At 43.6% G+C, this 22,052-nt stretch overlaps 2 protein-coding genes across 9 annotated transcripts in view; both read right to left on the bottom strand.

Annotated features, from left to right (window-relative positions):
• pdpn (podoplanin) lies at positions 1-10,285 on the bottom strand. Of its 5 annotated transcripts, none has more exons than XM_086214433.1 (5): positions 9,849-10,285; positions 3,967-4,413; positions 3,001-3,106; positions 2,673-2,715; positions 1-1,590 (listed from the first exon to the last, which is right to left on the bottom strand). In XM_086214433.1, the coding sequence occupies exons 1-5, from the start codon at positions 9,910-9,912 to the stop codon at positions 1,531-1,533; spliced, it is 720 nt and encodes a 239-aa protein (XP_086070559.1). In that variant the 5' UTR covers positions 9,913-10,285; the 3' UTR covers positions 1-1,530. The 5 variants fall into 5 exon arrangements, with proteins under 5 accessions (XP_086070559.1, XP_086070560.1, XP_086070558.1 ...); XM_086214434.1 differs by having other exon boundaries at positions 2,638-2,715; positions 3,001-3,109; XM_086214432.1 differs by having other exon boundaries at positions 2-1,590; positions 3,001-3,109.
• Positions 10,286-11,013: 728 nt separating this feature from the next.
• The window catches only part of LOC147256451 (forkhead box protein J3-like), a 64,590-nt gene continuing 53,551 nt past the window's right edge, over positions 11,014-22,052 (bottom strand). For all 4 annotated transcript variants that reach the window (XM_086214439.1, XM_086214438.1, XM_086214440.1 and 1 more), the window contains 5 exons: positions 19,116-19,370; positions 17,000-17,101; positions 14,734-14,997; positions 14,139-14,240; positions 11,014-12,873 (listed from right to left, as the gene is read on the bottom strand). In XM_086214439.1, the coding sequence (XP_086070565.1) occupies positions 12,749-12,873; positions 14,139-14,240; positions 14,734-14,997; positions 17,000-17,101; positions 19,116-19,370 (848 nt within the window). In that variant the 3' untranslated portion in view covers positions 11,014-12,748. The remainder of the gene's footprint in view (positions 12,874-14,138; positions 14,241-14,733; positions 14,998-16,999; positions 17,102-19,115; positions 19,371-22,052) is intronic.

Here is a 22,052-nt window from a genome sequence, read left to right on the forward strand (position 1 = left end):
GTGAGTTTTCAGTTTTTTATTGAAACAGTATGAACAAAAAAAAAAAGAAACACTGCAATTAAATAAAAGGGTTCAAACAAATCCGACGGCACAAATTAAAGAACTTGTATAATGTGGCAAAGCAGAAGGGAGAAAATCAAACATGTCGTTGCAAACATTTGCAGTGTCTTAAGCCTATTCATGAAACATTACATCACTCATTCAGTGCACATATTAAACGAGTTGGTAAAGCAAGCAGAGCTAAGCTTCATTATTTGTACACCCATTTATGCACACTTACAATTGCAAAAATAACACAACCAGGCATTTCGGCCTAACACTGAGCACTAAATCTAAGTTTTAGCTCAATTTTTAAAGACTGATCTGGTGATCTAACTATTGACAGTCAAGACAATGCTATCACTATGTATAACAACGGCTGGCTGTGTGTAAGCCGCGTAAGGAACACACTTTGGCGAGGAAGCCAGAAGAGGTTTTTTTGTTTTGTTTTGTTTTTTTTAGAATGGGTGGCAATTTAAAAGTAGAGTCAGTTCACATTAATAATGCACTTCAGAAGTTAAAATCCTCCTAGAGAATACCAGAGACAGTGGCACAAACCCTTCTGCTAAATTTCACAGATATGTATTAGGTTTTTCTATGTCAGTGTTAAAGTAGGCAGAATGTCACGTTACTGTTGCAAATGAGGGTGCCTTTTCTTCGATTGGAGCGCCACTCCGGCCCAGAGAGCTCGTCTCGGAACAACTTCTGCACACGGTGCTTCATATAGTTGGCCGACGTATTAGGGATTCTGGCTACGTGAGGAAATGTTCGGCAGGGGTGTGTGTGTGGGGGGTACTTTAAAACAATAGCCTCAGGCTGCCTGTACGTGCAGTGTATTCCATAATATCAAATGCTAGCCTATGCAAGTGCAACATATGAGAAAGTCATTAGCTGTATACGTAGTCCCCTTGGATTGTATGTACATTCTGTGGAATCTGTAAAAGTTGCTCCTGTTTCCCATCCGGCTCACATCTTTCTTGTGCATTTAATTTCCTTTTTGTTTTGTCAGTTTTTCCTGCATAAAGCCTTTTACTCCAAACCTCCATTTAAAATCGAAGCCAGTCCTAGCACTTTAAAGGAGAGCGTCTATTCCCTAGATGCCGGATAATCCCTCTTTTCTCCCTCATTCTTTTTAAAGAAACGCGTCTGAAAAGCCCTGAAATTTTTTGTGACATCTTGCCGTCACCTTGTTTTGTTCTGTCCGAGGGTTCGAAGTAGGAGGGGGACGGAGCCTTTTATATTGGTGGCTCCAGGGGGGGTAATTGTGGGTGGGTGAGTTGTGGGAGGAGAGGTGATGTTTGTTCATGTAGCCCTCTTGTCTCACATACATACAGTACACACACACACACACACACACATACACACACACAAACACACACACACTCCTTCCTCCCCCTCTTTTTGGCAACAGTCCAGAGTCCTGGTTGCATTCATTTAGTTCTGGTGTCATGCTTGTTTAAAAGATTGGAAATTACGTCACAGTTCAGTAGTTCAGAATTTCCAGAACTTCTTTGAGCGCTCCTGCTGCTTGACCGGCTTTTTCTTCAAGGGCTGCAGGATACAGAGAGAGAGTCAGTCGGGCTGATTTATTGCAGTTTATTTGCAAGTTAATTTAGTTTAGAGTTCAGTTAATCTTTCCATTATGATGGCACCCAGTGGTGGAAGAGGCACAGTTCCTCGACTTAAGTAGAAATACACACGCAACCCTTTACGGTTCAGCGGTATAGAAAATGGATGTAAAAAGTAACAGCAACTGGCCAAAGTAACCATGAAAATTCTACTTGTATATAGGTATTTGTTATCATATACAATATTTGTGTTTTCCAATATTTAGGAATAATCAATCCCTAAATTTGAAAGAACACAATATATCAACTACATGTTCCCTCAAAGCTACGAGTTACAGATAGGCTTGGATTAATGTAGCAGAGTAAAAGTACTATTTCTAGTCCAAAATGTTGAGGAATTAAAATATAAAGTCCCCTACAATGAAAATGCTAAAGTAAAATACAGGAACCCGACACTGTGCTCAAGTCTACAGTATTCGGGTAAAAATATTTTCCACCACTGTGGGAACACAGACATGAACAACAAAATGTGTGTACATGAATAAAAGATTAAACACCTGGGTAATATACACAAAACAATCAACTTAATTAAATTAAATTTGACTTCAGAAATGAGATATCAAAAAACAAAAATGAGCAGTTGGCTTTGAAATGGGATTTGTCAGGATTAGTTTGCCATTTATTTTAAAAGGTAACCAGGAATTTCTATGACCAAAAAGAACATGAAGACTCATAATTAGATCATGAAGTTAATGACTTTGTGTTGTTGCCCCCCCCTTTCTGACCACCTCAGGCCCACCCCCCAACCCCCGCCCCTCCTCGTCTCATGGCTGTTGAGACATCAAGCTGGTGTTGACCCTTGGCCACAAGCTAATTTTATGCTAATAGAGCCACTTGTCATCATGGATGCCTAATGGGCTGCGGGGTCATGTGGACTGTGTGTCAGGAATAGGAAGCAACAACCACCAAACTTTGTCAGTAGCTTTGGGGTAAAAGGGTCGTGGGGGGAGGTAGTTGGGTAGAGGATTACATGTTTAGCTGAAAGAATCGAAACGTGCGCTTTACAGATATCATTTCTTTTTTTGCAGGTTTTTTGTTCTTGGCAGCCCTGTGACACACACACACACACACACACAAAACATGCTTCATCAGTAGCAGGACATGCAGCACATGATGTACTCTCAGGAGGAGCCGGTACTCTCCCAGCTCCATGACATCACTGCCTGTTTGATTCCATCACAGGATGCTGACTAAGAGCTGGAGTATTTTCAGTCCATATTTAGAGGAAAACAGTAGTGATGACTCACTGAACAACATCAATATGGCTGCAATCACGTGGATTCAGTATGTGTGTGCACGTGTATATGTTGGTGTCCACGGTGATAATACTCACGAGTATTTGCCCATTCTCCTCACAACAGCAATCACCACCGCCATGACAATGATCACGGCCAAAAGAGCACCGATCACAATACCAGCTACCTGGCCAGAGGTCAGGCCTTCTGGAGGAGACAAAGAAAACCACTGGCCGGTTGAAATCAATTACTTACATGTCTTTAAAATGTTTCCTTATGTTTTTGTTTGTATTTAAATCAGTGCAGGTATCATAAATCATTTTACCCTCACACATCAATTAGCTACAGTGCCCTGGAGAGGCCATACAGAGAGAAAAAAAAAGGGGTTTGTGGATATAGACAGAAAATTTTGAGGCCATAAGATGTTACTTATTCCCTAAATTGAAGTATTACATATTCAAAATTAATCACCTCCATTGAAGGTGACGGACCCGAAGAGGCTCAAGCTGCCACCCATAGCTCCACCTTTTCACGTCCCTGACTGCCCATCAGTCTCTTCCCTGTCTCTCGCTCTCTTTATCTCAGTCCCACTCTTTCCTTCTGCATATCTGTCTTCCTCCATTATCTGTCTTTGTCTCTGCTCCGCTCTCCTGCTCTCTTTCCCCCCAACCGGTCAAAGCAGAAGGCCGTCCCCACTGATCCCGGATCTGCTTGATGATCCTGCCTGTTAAAAGGAAGGTTTTCGTTGCCGCTGTTGCAGGATGTGCTTGCTGATGGAGAATTGTTGGGTAAATTCATTGAAGGAGCGTGGTACTAGACCTGCTCTACCTGTAAAGTGTCATGAGATAACTTTTGTTGTGATTTGACGCTGTACAAATAAATTGACTTGACTTGACTAAATAGAGGGACCAATTCATATCTCATGGCTTCAAACTCACTAAATCGTGTAGAGAAGTTATTTCTCAAACATTTTTTCTTTCTCTTTGGTCTCTCCAGGTCTCCATAAACTGTGCCTGAATTCAAACTAACCGCCCTCCCAAAGCTCCATCTCACTCATTCCTCACCCTCCACACCATCTTCAACAACCACGCCACCGTTCCCATCTGCCTCGACAGCATCCGTCATCTCGGGGATGCCAGCGGGGGCTGCCGTCTCTACGACAGGAGGGTCAGTGGCCACAGGCTCTGCCGCTGCAGTGGCAGCAGGAGTTTCAGTGTTAAGGACGGCCTCATCAGTGATGACGGGGACTGGTAGCGCCTCAGTGGTGGCTTCAGTGGCAGCTTCAAATGCGGCTTTGCTGACAGCCTCAGTGGCAGCCTCAGTGGCAGCCTCAGTGGCAGCTTCAGGTGCGGCAGTAGCTTCAGTCTCAACCTCTTCAGCAGCCACAGGTGGAGGTGTTGGAGGTGGAGCGGAGAAAACGTCAAGCTCTTTTGGTCCCTCTGTGGCAAGGGGGGCTTCCTCTACGGCCTCAGTGACACCAGTGACAACCTCAGCAGGGAGCTCAGTGGGGCCTGGAGGGAGTCAGACATGCAGTTTAAACACAGGGGTCTGGGGCTGTACAGTGGGTTTTGAGGATATTTTTTAAAATAAATCTCCATGTTTTGTGTCATATATGGTTCAGCCACACATTTAACTAGTTGGACAAAATACCCTGTTTCATTCGGTCTATGTGGTTGAAGTAATATCGCAGTTGGTTGCAATGCATTTTCCAAACATAAATGCTTTTCAATCAGTTTAATACTTGTCTCGCTGAGTTAGATACATTTCATTGAACTACAACATAAAACCCTAAAATTAATAAAAATGTGTTTTGCATTCGAAACAATTAGCAAATGTTCACAAATTTGGTCTTACACACAGTTTATTTTAGTCATCAATCAAAAGGCAGGAAACAAAGCCAAGCAATTATTTTTACTACTTGATGCTGACATGAAACTGTAACATCAAAGCAAGAGTGATTGACAGAATATGTGCACAATGCATATAGTCGGGAACAAGGTTGAGAGAACTACCAGGCTTCACTCCTTGTTCAGAGGACGAGAAAGTCCTACAGTATGACAGAACGACTGAGTAACAATCAGAAAGGCTGTGAAACTGGTCAAAATGAACAAGGTGATTATAGTTCCTGACATAACGGTGTGACAAGACCTTTCCTCTCTCTCACTCTGCCTTCAAACACCACCGCCAGCACTGCAGCAGCTACTGTGACAGCACCACACCCTGTGACTTCATAAAAATGTACATCCTCACTCTCATCCTCCACCCCTCTATTAGGTCGGTGTGCGTAGTGGCATGCCTGATCCTGTGCCTCATTTCCTGTAGAGAGAGCCGCTACCACCACCGCCGCCGCCGCTGCCACTCCTGGAGCTGATGTTTGAGAAGAGCTCAGGAAGGCTTGTTAACCCTCAACCATTTAACATGCGCACTTATTGAAGGGTGGGGTTGCCGTGACAACGCCTGATGGGAAGAGACAATCCACAACGGGAGGAATTGCGGGAGGAAATCTAAAGGATATCAGGCATATTTTAAAAGCAAATCCATCACAAGAAACTTTTTCCAAATCTACCATCTAAACTTCCTTGCAGGAGCTTAGAAGGAGCTCGTCTGTGCTCCCAGTGAAATGGAGGCTCCCATTATGTATTTAGCAGCTGTATGAAGACATGTATTTATCCTCATGTCTTTCATCAAAGCCTGGACTATGAAGTGGACTGGGTTCAACCTAATCATTTCCCTTCCCTCGCTCCATCTTCTGCATCCTCCCAGCCACAACTGAAAGCTTAGCCTGGACAGCGCTGCTTCAAAATTAAGGAGGTAGATTTCAGTGGCACCTAAATTACGGTCTACAGTTAACTTTCCACTGACAAGATGTTGGCCTGATGTGACTCCTCCTGAATGGAAACTTTAAATGGGTTTCTCAAGAGGAACTTTCTTACTGTGCGTCTATGCGACATTCTAAACTTTAACAATCCGATTGTTCTAAATGCTTGAAGTAATAAAGAATACTTCACAAGGATAAAAATAACTGAATGGCTGGACTTGTCTAACAACCGCCGTAGTTATTCCTAGTCCGCTACTGGCTGGTGTGTTCATTAGCAACAGGCAGGGTAAATATAACAAAACATTTGTTCCCACCGTGGGCCAGAACTAAAAGGGGGGGGGGGGGGGGTGTTCAAATGGAGACTGTTTGTTTGGAACGTCTGTAAGTGATGATAAAATGTTCTGCGCTTCACAGGGTATGGCCCTCTGCTATGTGTAATCACCCCCTCAACCTCCACTAACAATTGTTTCATTATGTGTACAGTTCCCACAATTAGCTCTGGGTAGTATTTCCTCCCCACTGTGCTGACTACGGTGCCTTAATAGCTACATTAGTGAGTAAGATGCCGTCTACATCCCCTCTCGTTTCCTTTTAATCTATGAATCGCCCGTCTTCCTCCTCGTGACCCCGTCACTCCCTAAGGATAGGTTTGTTGCTGCTTTGACCTTTTAGGGAACTGAGGGAAAGAGAAAAAATGGAGGCAGAGGGAAAAATAGAGGGAAGCTACGACGGAAACTTTTTATTAACTGAGAAAGTGGGAATAAAATAAATCTTAGTATGACCATTTTTAAAATCAAAATTACACTGAATGAGTGAAAAAATACCACACAACAGGTGTAAATGAGTTGAATTAAGATGCGCTGTCTACTCCGAACTCCCTTTGTCTAAATGAAATGATACTTTTTGGGTGTCTTTTGAGTGCAAATATGATCAGTAAGATCGTGAGCTTTTGTGTCCCCCTCTGCTGCTTTGTCAGTCAGCCTGTGTGTAGACAAGAAACTCCCCAATCCTTAATCTGGGGCAGAATAAAGAGTCAGATCATTGTGCAAAAACTCAAAAAAAAAGAACCAAAAAAAACAAACCCCGCGACTCTTCAAACTTGGACTCGTTTCCAGTTTCCTTTTCATTCTCTCAGTCCTAGACAGTGAAACGTTTACGTAACTGTGGCGCTGTCTTTATTGCTCCAAACTTTTCGGCAGCGGTGCACCCAGGTCATTTTACCCACTATGACATCATTTTGACCACACGCGCTCTCTATGGCATCTGTTTCCATGTGAAGAGGTCTGAAATCATCCTGTCACTCAACCAGTGGAGTCAGAATGTGTTTTAACCTCCTGATGCTTCAGCTGCTGATAGAAATTAAAGGATTAGTTCACCCAAATGACACATTTTCAATTAATTAACCAACTAGGAGGGAGAAAGCGGCCACTCTCCTGCCCGGCAAACAGAAAATGGAGAGTGATTGTAACTAAGGGACACAGTGATACACAGCGTGAAGATGAGAGAAACAGCCTCCATCCATTACGATCACAATCAGCTGTCACTGTCCCCCCCCTCACGTCTGTGTGTATGAGAGAGCTAATAATTCACCGCGTGGGAGGGTCCATACAGGCGGTGTGTGAGGGAGTGTGTATCTACCTTGGAGCCCAGGAATGTTTTTGTGGCACAGGGGGAGGGAAATGTGAGAGATAGGCACCATGCCCATCTCCCTGCATTACGACAAGGTGTTAGCACCCCTCCTAGTAGGAGTCAGCTGTGATAGTGGGACGTGCTGTGTGCTGCACTCGGGGGATTTGAGGCAGGAGACAGACTGGAGTGGAATATTCTCAGCCCGTTTTATCAACGAGGAAACACAATGAGCGTCCACACTGGTACAAAAACAGATTTCTCCCTTCCTGGTCTAACTTAGATATGAGGACATGCAGCAGGTCCCATCTGGACTCTATCAACCTGGGGCACCAACTGGTACCAGACTCAGGCTTCCTTTAATCTCAGCAGGGCTGATTACATTTCTAAAGTGTAATGAATCAGAGCAGGGATGACATGGAATGCAAAAATAGATCACTTTTACGCTCTTCTTTCTTTCAATCAACTGGAAACACCCACAGATGAGACGTCCACCGACCTTTAGAAAAATTAGCCTCTAAATGCATATTTAATCTCACAACCTTTAAATACAACTCCCACATAAAACACCCACTCAGTTGTGTAAGAGTTCCTTAGTCAGCGGCTGGAGTTTTTCTTGCTGTCTACTCCACCATGTCTCACCCTGCAGCACACGTAGGTGTGAGAGATATGAGACATTTGTGCTGGGACTTACAGGCCAGTTTTGGGCCACCCCCTGCTATATAGTCATGTTTTTGGAGTCTCTCCCCCCCCCCCCACCACCACCACCACCACCACCAAGGCCCTGCTGCTGCTGCTGCTGCTGCTGCCTGGGGTTGCCAGGCTTGGGCCTGGTCTTGACTAAAATGGCTACCTCTTTTCCATGAACAGATGCTGCTTGTGGAAACTTTTGGATGCATGACTGAACATTTGTGTTTTCTTAAAATGAGAGTGCTACGTCATGGTCTCTCTTAACCAGCGCGTCTCATATTTGGAGTATGAGCGCAACATTGGAGCCATTTCTAGAAGTGGGCATGGCCAAAGGGCACTGACCTCTAGCTTCAGCGGCCAGATGTGACGGGGATGTTATTGGCCCAAAGAGGCAGACAAAACTCATTAAGACGGAGACTGGAGGGCGGGGGGCAGTAATGTGAGTGACGAGGTGGAGGGTTTTACAGGATACATGGGGTTTAGCTAGTTAAGCAAGCAGGCACGAGGGAGTTAAAAGTTGTGAAGCATGGATGAGGAATGAACTTTTTTTTCTTTGTTTGCTGTCTCTGGAGGCTGCAGAATTAAAAATCGCTCTGAAAGTTTGAGGACTTTCTCTGTGAGGGTAAACCTCCATAGAAATGGCGCAGGCACGCTGCCTCCACCCGGTAAAGGTTGTCGTTTAAAAATAGACCCAGCCTCTCTCCGCTGCACACCAACCCCCGGGCTCATCAAGCTAGAGAAGGGGCAGGAGGTAAAGAGTAAGAGAAAGGCGGAGGAGGGAAGTGGGATTTTAAGTGATACCCCTCCAAAGATGGATAAATGCCAAAGAGCCGGGGCAGTCTGACAACATGTGGGTGAGCGAGGGTGGGGCGCCTCTTTGGAGCTCATCTTGTATCGACTGCGCTCCCTCTTCTTGCTCCTCACCCTCATCCATATGACCCTCTTAAATATAGAGCCTCCCTCTATTAATATACACACTCAAACCAGCCCTGCCCTGCAGTACCCTCAGGCCCCAGCCACCCACCCCCCTCCCCACCACCCAGCTCCATGCCTGCTGCTGCTTCCCCTGGGCAGACTGGTCAAGGCAAAGGAAGAAAACAGAATGAACGGAAGACAATGAGTAGAGCAAGTATAGAATGTGCTTGAAAAAACAAAAATGGTGACAGAGAAGGAATGATGCAGTGGCAAAGCTTTCAGCTAGATGACTAGAGTGTGTGTTACACTTTACACCCCCACCCCCTTGTGCATGAGCACCGTTTTGGGAGCCTTCCAGAGGATATTCCTTTCTTCTCTTTGCCGGTGCCAAGAATTTACAGACACGAGGCAGTAGGGCTCCTTCTATTACATCACTTTTATCCCTTGTGTCTGCAAATCCATCTTCTCCTTTTTTTTGTTATTGTTGTCGCTATTCGGATACCAGCAGTCGTGTGAAAATTTAAGAAAGATGTCTGGATCTGTTGGGGCAACACACACTTGCTCCGTCTTCGTCAGATAAAATTCAGTTTAAGATGATTCCTAGCCAAAGTGAAATATAAGAGCTGCAGCAGTGCCAAATTCCCAGAGCCCGTCGTCATTGATGATTTATTAGGGAAAACATTATAAATACAGCAAGTTTACAACGATTCGCTCACACAAAACACTTCAATAAGAACTTATTGGTTACTTTTCCAGCTTAAGCCAGCCTGCGAGTGTTAGTGTATGAAGCTAAGAGGGATTAACATGGACAAAGAGTGGCGTAGTATGGGCACATGGAAGCGGAGACAGGACACGGTGTGCTAACAGCAGGACAGTGATTACAGAGAGTTGACTTACTTGCATGTGTGATGGCACAGAAAGGGCCAGCCAGGGCCAACAGGAGCAGCAGCTGAACATTCATCGTGGTGATATCTTGTCTCAACCTTTAGGGACTCCCACAGGGGCAAAGAGCACGACACCAAAGCCCTCGCACACACGCCGGTCACACACCAGCAAAGCCTTTCTCCAGAGGGGAAGGGTGAAGTACCAAAAAAGGTCAAGAGAGAAAAGTCTTCAGATGGAAGTTAAGGGGGAAAGTAACAGCCTCAGATCCTTTGAACTTTTAGAAGACAGATGGGGCCGAGCTGAGGTTGGTCACTCTCTGGAGCTGGAAGATAAGTGGTGAAGGGATGCAGGCAGGACAAGAGAAGCTCTGGCTACTTTGAGGAAGTGAAGGGAGAGAGAGAGGGACTGGTACACAGCAGGAGAGAGAAAGAGAGTTTGTAAGTGACTGAGCCGTGAGTGGAGGAGGGGTGCTGGTACTGGTGGTGGGCTGGGCGGGTTAAGGAGCAAGGGGCAGGTTGGGCTGGGAGGAGGGTGACTGGATATGGGCTGTAAGGTGGCAAGATGTTTCCTCCACGTATCAAACCCTGCACATACGCAAACAAACACTTGGAAATTAAGATAAGCCTGTTGACTTTCTTATCTCAAGACTAGACAACCATTGCAAACTGTAACTGTTCATTTTAAATCTCTTTTTAAATACTCTGAGTGCAGAAGTGTCAATTAGAAAATAATATAAAGAGAGAATTCAATACATGTGTTTCTAGTTATGTCGTTTTAATAAGCACTGGATAAGCAGTGAATGAAAGTGGCCCCTGTGACGCATTTCTGTTGAACATCAATTTGGTTTTCTGGAAAGTGGCAGATTAAATCTACATTTGACGGACAGTAGCAGGCGGGAGATGCCTTTTTAACGGGTTTTCACAATGAAAAGGAGCCATAAACACACTTAGAACATCTTGTGACTTTCACACAAGCAAGCATGGGTGGTCTGCTGAGTTTATGTGGACGGAGGGCAAACAAACTGCTGCTTGGAGCTTGACTGACACCTGTTGGGCAACAAGCTCGGGTTCTTTTACCTGAAAAAAAAAAAAAAAAAGCCACAACGGTTTTTAAGTTGTTCAGACATGCTCATAAAGTGAAATAACAACCGCTGATTCAAGGTTAGTGCAGTAAAAATGGTCAATGACATTTTTAATAAACACTGAAACAGATTTTTAACAGTTGAACCACCATACACAGATTATTTATGACACACAAAAGCCATTTCTTATCACTTATTTACAATATAATGAGGGTATTTACATACAGCGTCTCCTGAAAGACAGATAACAAAATACTTTTTCTCCATTTGCTGTTTTCTTTTTACCAGTTTTTTAAAGCGCAAACAGCAGGGTAACATACTGTTATTTACAAGGACAACAACGCACAAACATACAGGATATATAATGCTGGTCACTGTAATACAGCATTTAATGGCAATAATAAAGATTCTTCTTCTTTTTTTTCCCCCCCAACGATGAGACCTCCTCCAAACCAAGGAGGTCCCACTGTGAACCCACTTGACACAAATAAAGTATCTGTTTCTTATGAGTATCTTTTGAGCTGTATACTAAAGGAAATCAGAGAGGACTATACACACTTGCACACACTGACAAAATCAAACATCAAAAAGAGTCTTTGAGCCTTTTTGTTTTGTACTTTGCTCCTCATTTTTAAACTGAACTTCATTTTCTTTTGCTTCTCTTGTTCATTTGATGCTATCGAGATTGGATCTTTGTGCAAAAAAATGCATGTTTTCTCCTAAATGAGACATTCTTGAAACCATGACCAACATCCCCCGTCTTGTCATAACTGATATGCACTACCCCCCCCCCCAAAAAAAAACAATAAAAAGCTTGTAAATCCGAATTATATCGCAGAAAAAAAAGTGATTGTTCACAATGTTCGAGTCTAGCCAGCATATTGTTTGTATTTAATTAGTGGCTGTCTGAATGAGCTACTGAAATGCTTCTTCCACAGTATTTTCTATCCGTTAGCTTATAAGCTGACAAACTTTTGACCCCCAAGACGCTCGATGTGCCCCAAGAAGTGAACACCAACAGCACCACATGGTACCGTAGACGTGTGAACATCAATGTAACACTCCCAGAACAAGGTAGCGTGAACAGTTACACACAAACAATAATGAAATTTTAAATAACGAAGTAAAAAAATGCACAACTGGTGCCTAATATGCATCAGCAAGATAAAAAGAGGACAGGTAGTGGTGCATAGAATTATTTGGGGTGGGGGGGGTGTGGCAAAGGAAGCACTGTGGTGCTTGTTTCGACCAGCAGGTGGTGCTGTACTCAGCCATCCATCACTGATTCATGATAAATATACATTATTATTCTTCATGAGCAAACATCTGAAATACGTGCGTTTGAATGAAAACAGAAGAGGAATTTTTCTAGTCATTACCTCTGTAACTTTGCAGATACGTAGCTGGAAACACAAAAGATTTTTAACGTAAAAACGATTCACAGATGTTTGGACAACACTCATAACCCTGTTGGCACTCAGGGACACAAAATCAGACGATCAAGAGAGCTTTGGATGTCTTTTATGGGGAGGAGACGATGTGTGTTTACATCTCAGCTTGGTCCAATCTTGTAAAGTCTCATTTTTTTTTTCATTGATTGTCTTTTGACTCAGCGTCCACTTGTATCAGGAAGGAAAAAAAAAAAAAGGCCAGCAGGATTAAAAATTTTTCTCTTGGGATTGTCTGCAATTTTTGAAAGGAGCAGTGTAGCCGGTAGAACACCTCACACGCCGTCATCACATATCGTCATCACACGTCACCACACGTCACCTCTGTGTCTTTCTCATTTCCTGTCTCGTTCTTCACGGTTCAGTACAACTGATGGATCCGTTTAGACGATGGAGTCCCAGTCAAAGTCGTCCTGGATGTCGTCTGTAGTGAGCATACGTCTCACCTGGAAGTGTCCCGGAGGCAGCATGTGTTGTTGCGGCTGCTGGCTCAGCTGGCTGTGATGGCCTGGGCATGGAGGGATGAAGACCTTAACACTGATAGATATTTCTCTATACTTCTTTTTTTCACTTCCTCAGTCAAGGTGTGAAAAAAATATTCTTAAAATCCACATGAAATGTTTGAAACATGTAGCACAGGAATTTCCCTGTCATGACACATGAACTTACTGTTGAATCTCAAAAATTTTAGCAACACACTTGCAATTTTATACTTGTAAGGACCAAATAATATCTATATCTTGTAATATAATGCAAAAGAGAGTGCAGACCTCTGGAAAGGCAGACAAGTATGTCTGTGTTATACGAAAATAAGACCATTTTATATGGCATTAATATTTCTAATATAGTGCTTGTATTTTTTTCATTGACACACATAAATATTTCTTAAGAAATGTATAATCTACAGCATGGCTCAGTGGTAGAGCGGCCGTCTAGCAACCGAAGGGTCGCTGGTTTGATCCTCACTTCCCCCGGTGACCATGTCGAAGTGTCCTTGAGCAAGATACTGAACCCCTAATTGCTCCTGACGGCCCTGCGACGCTAGAGAAAATGAATGGATGGATATGTAATCTATCTTGGCATAAATATCAACTTTGTCCTTTGGACTGCTAGAGAAGCAGTCTGGTAGTTTGATGGATGAAAGGTTTTTTTTTGTTGTTTTCCCATCTCTGTCTTCAGAAGGACAGGTCCATGCATCTATGCATCAACAGTAATTTACATTTAAACCCCCCCCCCCAAAAAAAAATTAACGTTGCGCTGCAGAAAAAGTTTTTTGTTTTTTTTTAACCTCCACCAAAGAGGTCAAAGTTGTGGACAGATTGTCATGGAATTTAGCAGCATTGTAAAAGTTGAGGAACAGTCTAGAGCGGATCCAGATCCGAGGCTGACTTCTTGCTTTAGTGGAGCTATACGTTCTATTTCAAGAGGTTTTCATTCATCCATTTTTAACCATATTTTTTTAATATTATGTTTTTAAAACATGTTCACGTGAAAGTCTTTAAAAAAAAAAAAATCAAAATGATCCATAACTGTCACTCCCTGGAGCAGTCGTATGTGTGTGTCTTTTGGCATTGCCCTCTTTGACATATTGATATTCATGTCGCATCCAAGCAGTTGTGATGTGATACTGAATATACAGTTTTATGTGTTTGTTGTGATTCTGAAATGACATAATCATATAAGACTGTCCTTAGCTACATATTCACATGACAGGTGTAAGCTGTGTTGCTAACGATGCCCCCGGACCTGTAAAAAGAGAGGAGGAGGAGTCACCTGTCATGCTGGGAGCTGTGTTGCTCATGGGAGGCATGTGAGGGTATCCGGGTGGGCCCATCAGAGAGGAAATGTTGTGTCTCGAGTCCATGTACATGTTCCCTGTGGGAGGGAAAAAAAGCATGTTTTTGCACGTGTGTCGTCAGAGAAGATGCTCTTACGGTGCCAACACATTCTAAGATAGAGGAATGCTGTCGAGTCTTCTGTCACTCGGAGGGTGTCCCTCCGGTCAGTGTCAACATCTATAACTCCCTTGTAAATCTGTAAAGGCCCAACAAAGGCAGAGTGAGGAGAGCCTGTAACTCAACTTCAAGGCCTCCCGACACCACCAGCAGGAGCAGAAATGTCCCCGACACCGAATGCCACTAAATATCACATGTTGAAGGGCTTCATGTCTGAATGAATAGAAACTTGAGTATTCAGGAATCCTTTTAAGTTTCAGTTTAAGGAATCATTAGAAATACTCCCTTCACATCCGTCATCTTGTTGTCCTAAGATCCGTTCATTCAAATACGGGACATTTTTCCTCCAGAGACAAATCCATATTCACATAACAAACACAGTGATGTCATTTTGACGTCATTTCTCAACTGACCCGTGCTGATGTGTTGGTTGTGTTGCCCGTGCTGATTGTGCTGGCTGGCCTTTGGGTGCATGGCGCCGTGCGGCTGAGCTGGGTGCTGCGGTGCCCCCGGTGGTGTTGGGTGTTGGACCTGAGGTTGTGAGTGGGCAGCGCCCTGCGGGGGGATGACCCCTGTCGCTGTGAAGAACTGGTTAATAGAGGAACACAGATCGGCCATCTGGGCGGCGTCCAGTGTCCAGTTGTTAAGCTCAGCCTGCCGCATGCTCTCCTTCAGGCCTGAGTGAGACGGACAGGAGGGGAAGGTCACTCGCTGTAGACCTGCTACGGATTAAACATGCTGAATGTTCCTATTTTTTTCCCTTCAAGCAGTGCCAAAGGTAGCTACAATGTTTGTAATATCCTCATTTCTATCTCTATCTTTATTTACAGGTTCAATTCAACACGAACACGCTTCACCTGTAATCCTCTTGTCAAATCCGGGTTTACTTTTTCTGTGACGTTCATTTGTTATCTCAAGAAACAAAAAAACTTTTTGAATGTGAAAAGCAACTTTCTGGGATTTTCCACATTTGTAACGTTGAGGGTGTTTCTCACACGCCAGGCTGTAATCATCACTGCTGAGCAGAAGTTTGCGGTTTGATGTTTGTACTATACAGCGTCACCCGCTGACCAGGCCCGTTCCATTTGTTAAGATGAACATCAGGAGCAATAATGGCCACCCAAAGACTAAACGTAGGATTTTCTTGTCTGAAATCAACGTTTCCATGTCCTTTAAACAGAATTCTGCATCACGATCAGCAAATCAAAAGAAGACTCCCTGTCAAAGCCTGAGGCCTTTAGACATTCCGCGATTCGCCCTGAAGCCACACAGGGATTTAACCTTCTTTCCCCCCCAACACATCTAACCAGACATGGAGCGTCCTCACACTGTTAATAAGCCCCCACTCCCGCTCGCTAGTGAAACGTTAAGCAGTGAACAAAGTCCATGAGTTAATGTAGGAATTATGACAGGTTTTTCTAAGTAATCCAACATGTCTGACACAGAAAGTGAAAACTTCAGATTACAACTTTGTTAAATGAAGCCGCTCTATGTTGCTGAGGATTTTACGACAATGTGAAGGAAATCCATCGAGGTATAAGGGAGATATTTGAGGTTGTGTACAATCAAAAATACATGGTTGCCAAAGGAGGCTAACAACAGTGATACAAGGGAGTGGGGATCCAGTTTGAGTTTTCTGTGTGCAACAGAGGCTCCAACAGGACTGTGGATGTGGAAACCGATCCTCTGACATTGCTAGCGTTCCCCTTGGAGAACGAATTTTTAACAAATCAAAGCAATCTCATCTAAATTTAAACAACAGTGCATCAGCCACACATTGTTCACATTTCCCTCAACGAGTCCCTGAACTTAAAACACCTCACTTCATCCGGCACAGACACGCCCACGTCTCCACTCTGCTAACAACTCTCCACTGTGCTATATTTGTCCACATCAAATTCATCCGGGTTGTGCTTGGCGGAGGCAGCAGGACAGGTCACTGCTCTCTGAATCATATCCAGGGACAGCGGAGGATGTCGTCACGGCGGTGTGAGGTGGGTCAGGCGCAACAGGAGAGGAGGGAGGGAGGGAGGGAGGGAGGGAGAGGGAGGGGGATGGGGAGAGAGAGAGAGAGAGAGAGAGAGAGAGAGAGAGAGAGAGAGGCAGCGGGGGCTGTGTGTTATAAGACCAGCTGTCAACATCCATCGTGTGTGGATGTTGCAGGCTTTGTGCACTGACCAGGATAAGAGGCTGTTTCTGAGCTGGGGCCTAATTGGATTATTCACTTTGTACAATTGGGAGAGTGTGTGTGTTTGTGTGTGTGTGTGTGTGTGTGTGTGTATGCCTGCGTGTGTGTGCGCACGTGCGAGAGAGAGAGAGAGAGAGAGAGAGTGAGAGAGCGAGAAGGAGAGCGGCAACCTCTCTGGATGTAGAATCATGACTTTTATTAGGCCAGTGTCATTATAGCATTGGATATTATGATATTGTGCCTCAAGGGTGAGTGTATATGAAAACACAGCGGTGAATCATAATAGTTAAATCAAAGTAAATAATCAGCTTCATAACAATTTTATCAATTCTTAATGTGGCCAAACAGGCTGCAGTAGATGGCTTTATTAATATTCATATTAGATGCTGTTCACACTGATGGCACCAGGACTCTTAATGTGTGTGTGTGTGTGTGTGTGTGTGTGTGTGTGTGTGTGTGTGTGTGTGTGTGTTTGTGTGTGTGTCTATTACCTTGAAATGGAGAGAGGTCTACATCCGCCCAGTTGTAGCTGGTAGCGATGCGGCAGCTCTCTTTTAGCCAGTCCAGGTTAGGGTACCAATCTGATGTCATGCCTGGTGGACACACACACACACACACACACACACACACACACACACACACACACACACACACACACACACACACACACACACACACAGAAATATAGTTTCATTCTCATTATTATGATCATTATCATTATCATTATCATCAATGTTGTCTTGCAAATTCAAGCTGCTGCCTTTCAGTCTGAACCCAGTATGTTTGAATATTATGGTTGATCGACTATCAATTAAAAAAAAACAACAACAACAACAATGGTTACATAAAAAAAAAATTGAATGCATCAAAATAAAAGACTAAATGATTCAACTCTCAAATAAATGAAACAATATTGGACTATCACAGCATGAGTGTAAAATAATCCAAAACAGGCCCACCGGTCCAGATTTTAAAAAAAAAATGAAAAAACATTCAGCACTCAGCCACAAGATGGTGTAACGTGACAGAAAAAGAAAATCCAGCCACAGCTTTGCTTCTGGGAAAGAAAGAAGGAAAAAAAAAAAATGCTTTCCAGCGTCTTCACCGCCACAAACTAAACAACAATAGATTCTCAGGCTGTAGATCAAAGACAGGGGGATTGCCTTCATTCATCCTCGGCGTGGTTGAGGGAAATACTAACCCAGATAAATAATGTCTGAAAAGTCCTTTTCTCCGGCCTCAGAGCAGGATCTCAGAAACACACACAGAAACCCCCCCCCCCCCCCCCCAAAAAAAAAAACAGAACTGGGAATATGAGGAGGAAAAGCCTCAGTATCAGCCATCCTCATTATAGCAAATGCTCTGGGACCTCATGGAGGAAAGACTATAATATAAAAGCAACAAGGCTGTGCAGAGACTGTTTGGCGCGTTAGGTGGATTTCATTTTCGACAATGTGGCTTTGTATTAGAGTAACTGTTTGGTATTGTGTTGCATCAATACCTATTAAATATGAAACATAAACTATAGCGTATAGCACTTGTACATGGTGTTCCTTTCTCTGTTATGCAGGAGGATGGATAATGCGATCATACTGCGCAGACATCAAGTCCTATTCATTTTTCTTTCTGGTTCGTCTCATCAATGTGTCTTCTGTTGCTTGTGAAGAATTAAAACTGGTTGATTTGCAGCACAAACATACAATGAAAACAGCGTTTCAAAACACCTGTTTCAGTGTAAAGAGTGAAAGGCGGAGGTGATTAACTACAACTCCCAGGTGGCACTGGGGTGAGACACAAGACTCACGAGAAGAAACTGAGAGGTTTTACAGCAACTTGTTGAATGAAAAGGCCCACTGCAAAAATGGACAGACTTTGAAGGACAACCGCCCCGACTATAACAGCTGTGGTCGTAGTACCGTTGGTAAAATACGGTTCAGGTCTTGTTTATGCTGTTGCATTAAATACAATCACCTTGAGAGGGAGCTGGATGTACGAGATCACACAAGGATCCATCTTGAGGTTAGACCAGATGCAGCGATCGCATCAGGTATATCAGAGCTAGAGAGTGTTTTTCTTCCTTGAAAGAAAAGCAGCTGGAGCCCCTGCAAGGCTTCCCTCAACGGAAAAGATGTTTTTTCTCTTGACTGGATTCTGCTTGTCCGTGACTTCCCAGATCTGACTGGTTGAAGTTAGAAGTTCTTGAGTGGTTCTAGAAAATGTCCACCCTCTTCCACCCTTTTTTTTTTAATGCAGGACTTCCAAGATGGTTCTGAGAAAGAAACTACCTGATACTGAACTGACATCTCATGTCATCTGAGATTATTTTACAGCAACAAAACTGAAATGTCCATTACTTAAATATCGGCGTCAGTCTTAAAAGAAATTTCAAATGCACTTAACACGCAACTAAAAAGCAGCATCTTCCAAATTATTCAAATTGTATTTTTTAGAAATAACAACGACAGCACGGAAAGCTGGTCTCGTCAGGGTCCCTCTTTCAGCTTTTGTATTCAGGGTGCATGGGTGTTCCTCGATCCTGATAAAAGCACAAGACTCTGCAGAGGTCAGTCCTCTTTTAATCCTGGAAGTAGGTTACAAGCACCTCACCTGTTGTACTGCAGCTCTGTCCGGTGTGACTCTGGTGGGAGAGCGATGGGTGCGGTAGCTGCTGGCCGTGCGCCTGGTGCTGGCTGTGGGTGGAGTGAGGGGAGAGGTGCTGCTGAGGGTGGTGGGGGTGGTGCGCCGCCTGGCTGTGGTTGTGTTGGTGGTGATGGTTGCCACCGCTACCAGCACCAGGGGAGTGCTGGTAGGAGCAGGCGGTCCGGGCCTGTTGGCTGGAGTCAGAGGGCAGGCCTGGAAAACCTGAAGGGGTAAACGTTGGTAAAAGTCGGATTTTTCCACAATCTCATCAACCCATCCGTGAGTACAAGCGAGCATTTGTACCACATTTGAAGGATTTCCCTCAAGACATTACTGAGCTATCGCAATCATGATCAATTGTCTGAAACATAATTTAAAAAATAATAATAATAATTGAAAGGGCAACATGTTCCAAACAAGACCAACATATTTACACCCACTCATGTGTCACCACAGTTAGTCTGCAGGCTCTCTCGCTCTCCTGAAGTTCCAGGGTTTATTTTTGGCAGATTTAATCAGCTTAAAAAGACCTTATTAGGATTTGGCTGATTTTTGCTTGTGTCCTCTTTGTTTGATAAGTTGATTTATATGTAAATCGCAGATCAATTTTTTCATTAGCAAAGTTCAATTGATCGATGAAGTTTCGTTGTAGATACAGAGATGACACCCGACGGCTTTTTTTCGACAAACTTTATTTGTGTCAGTACATTTATTCTTACATCTTTCACACGAATCTTGTTTTTATCTGCAGCTGTTATAGCTCATTACTGAAAGATGGAAGCTGCCTGATCAGTAATGTTAACGTCTCTTTTTGTGACCAACACGAAGTCATCAGGAAATCAATGGGCACACAGAGTCCTTGTGAGTGAATTTTCACTGCAGCCACCGGGGACTCGTTTCACTTTACCTGCCTGTAAAAGTGTTTTTATTCATAGTCTCTTGTCCCCTCTGCTCTCTGCCTCCACAGAGCTTTATTGCCGTCCTTAAGTGGCTTTATAACCATTGTTTTATCTGGTTATTTAAGACTAACTTGAAGTCCACAGACAGCTTTCGAATATCTAGGTTGGGAGTTTTTTTCTTTACTCTTTTATATAATATTTATGTGCATTATTAAGAGCTGTAATCTCTTACAAGGGCAAATAAAAATTTGAAAACTTTTAGTTGGATCCATCTGACTGAGGATGAAGTTTTGAACAAAGCAAAATGAGGTTACATGTCGCGCAAAATGATCAGTTCAAGCCTTCATTTATTATCATTTTATCAATTTTAACGGGTTTCCCTTTTTTTTTTTTTTTAGCTAAATAACACGTTGTGGATCACTGCACATACGGCTAGTTGAGAGGACCAGGATTGTACTGGACGATGCACTTCAGAGTTTGTAAATGGATATTTTTTGTTGTTTGTTAGTGGTCATAGGTACCAATAGCTTCATGCTAACTACATGTAGCTGGCTCTTTCTGCATTCTGGAGTCACAGAGTGACTCAAGGTAAATGTCTTTGGGAGCTGAAGATGCCAATGTAAGAACTTGAAAGGCAAAAAAACACTTTTGGGGGCCTAAAGCTGCAGGTCTCTCCTTGAAATAAGCGAAAGCTCGCTGATATCCTGGATAGGCTATCAGTCCTTATTATTCAATATTGTGATATTTGATCCAAAAGACACCAAATGATTGAGCCAAGCTAGCAACGACACTACAGTTGAACACAACTTCAGACTTCACCACTTAAAAGTATTCGACTTCAGAAAAAAGGGAGAAAAATCTCCAAACTTCTGTATCTCCAACAATGTGCACAAAGAGAACGCGTATATTTACACGACTCCACACAACGTCCCGTTGATGACTCATCGATGCAATATACTTTCATATCCATCCACTTAGCCTAAAACCTCTGATATGTGGTGTAAATGCATCTTGATCGTAATACGATTACAAATGCAGGACCACATCTGAAGGAGGTCTGAGTCACGTGGTGCTTGGATCTTAGTCTAAGGTGGGCTCCGATGCCAACGGAAAAGAAAACATGTGATGCCGTGTTGGCTCCAAGCCTGCTGCTGATTTGATACCACCTCAGACTCATGCTCAGCTTTAAGGGGGCTCATTCATATCGTAAAAACAAGAGCAAATTCAGATTGTTTATTATCCAGATAATGAGTCCAGACACAGATCACATTTTTATATCAGGAGAACATGAGGTCACATACTCCAGCACCACCGCTGCTGACTGTTTACTGCAGTGCCTCTCACTTCAGAGACTGTATCAAACATCCACCAGAGCCATTTTCTTGATCATTTTCCTTTTAAGTCTCTGTTATATCTAAGTATTCTCATTGTCTAATCTCCTCTGCGTCTACACCCCTGACCACAAATTGAAGGGGACCTTGTCAGAGGGTGAATCGTGGCGGCAGTTGCAGAGCTCAACGGAGCGCATCAATCTCCACGGTTACAGAACAGGAGTGGATATGTGTGTGGCGGGAGGAAGGAGGGAGAGGGAAGGTGATAGCAGGGTGGTGGGATGGTGGGGGGTCCAAGTGGGAGGAGGCCTGCTGACCTGAAAGCTTCAGGAAGCAATTAGCGAGATGCTTCACAAACTTTGGAACCAATCTAATTAGCTGCTATCAAAGCTGCAGAACCCTTTGCTCTGCACGGCTGCAGATGTGTTTGTGAGTTTTTTCTCCTTCTGATGAATTCTTCTTCTTAATTGCCTTTACCCGTTTGACTGAGCGAGCCGTAAAATGCAGATACGCGGAACAGCAGATTGTTTGTTTATTAAAATACAATGGAGCAAGAGTAGAGTGTGGTAGAGGTTAAGACAGGGATGCTTTTAGCGCTATGAAAGCAATATTAAATTCTTCGCACATCAATTTTAGTAGGAGCCTAAGCTTGACAGTTAATTATGTGCATGAAG

The sequence above is a fragment of the Aulostomus chinensis genome, chromosome 9 (assembly GCF_037954235.1).
Source record: "Aulostomus chinensis isolate RoL2024-O1b breed Wild chromosome 9, RoL_Achi_v1.0, whole genome shotgun sequence".
Classification (NCBI taxonomy): domain Eukaryota; kingdom Metazoa; phylum Chordata; class Actinopteri; order Syngnathiformes; family Aulostomidae; genus Aulostomus; species Aulostomus chinensis.

Excerpts from the sequence above, each read along its gene's own strand:
- pdpn (XM_086214432.1), bottom strand. The coding sequence starts at position 9,912 with ATGAATGTTCAGCTGCTGCTCCTGTTGGCCCTGGCTGGCCCTTTCTGT. Across the intron at positions 4,414-9,848 it reads CTGTGCCATCACACATGCAA|GCCCCACTGAGCTCCCTGCT; the intron begins GTAAGTCAACTC and ends GACTCCCTCCAG. Across the intron at positions 2,716-3,000 it reads AGGAGAATGGGCAAATACTC|GGCTGCCAAGAACAAAAAAC; the intron begins GTGAGTATTATC and ends TGTGTGTCACAG.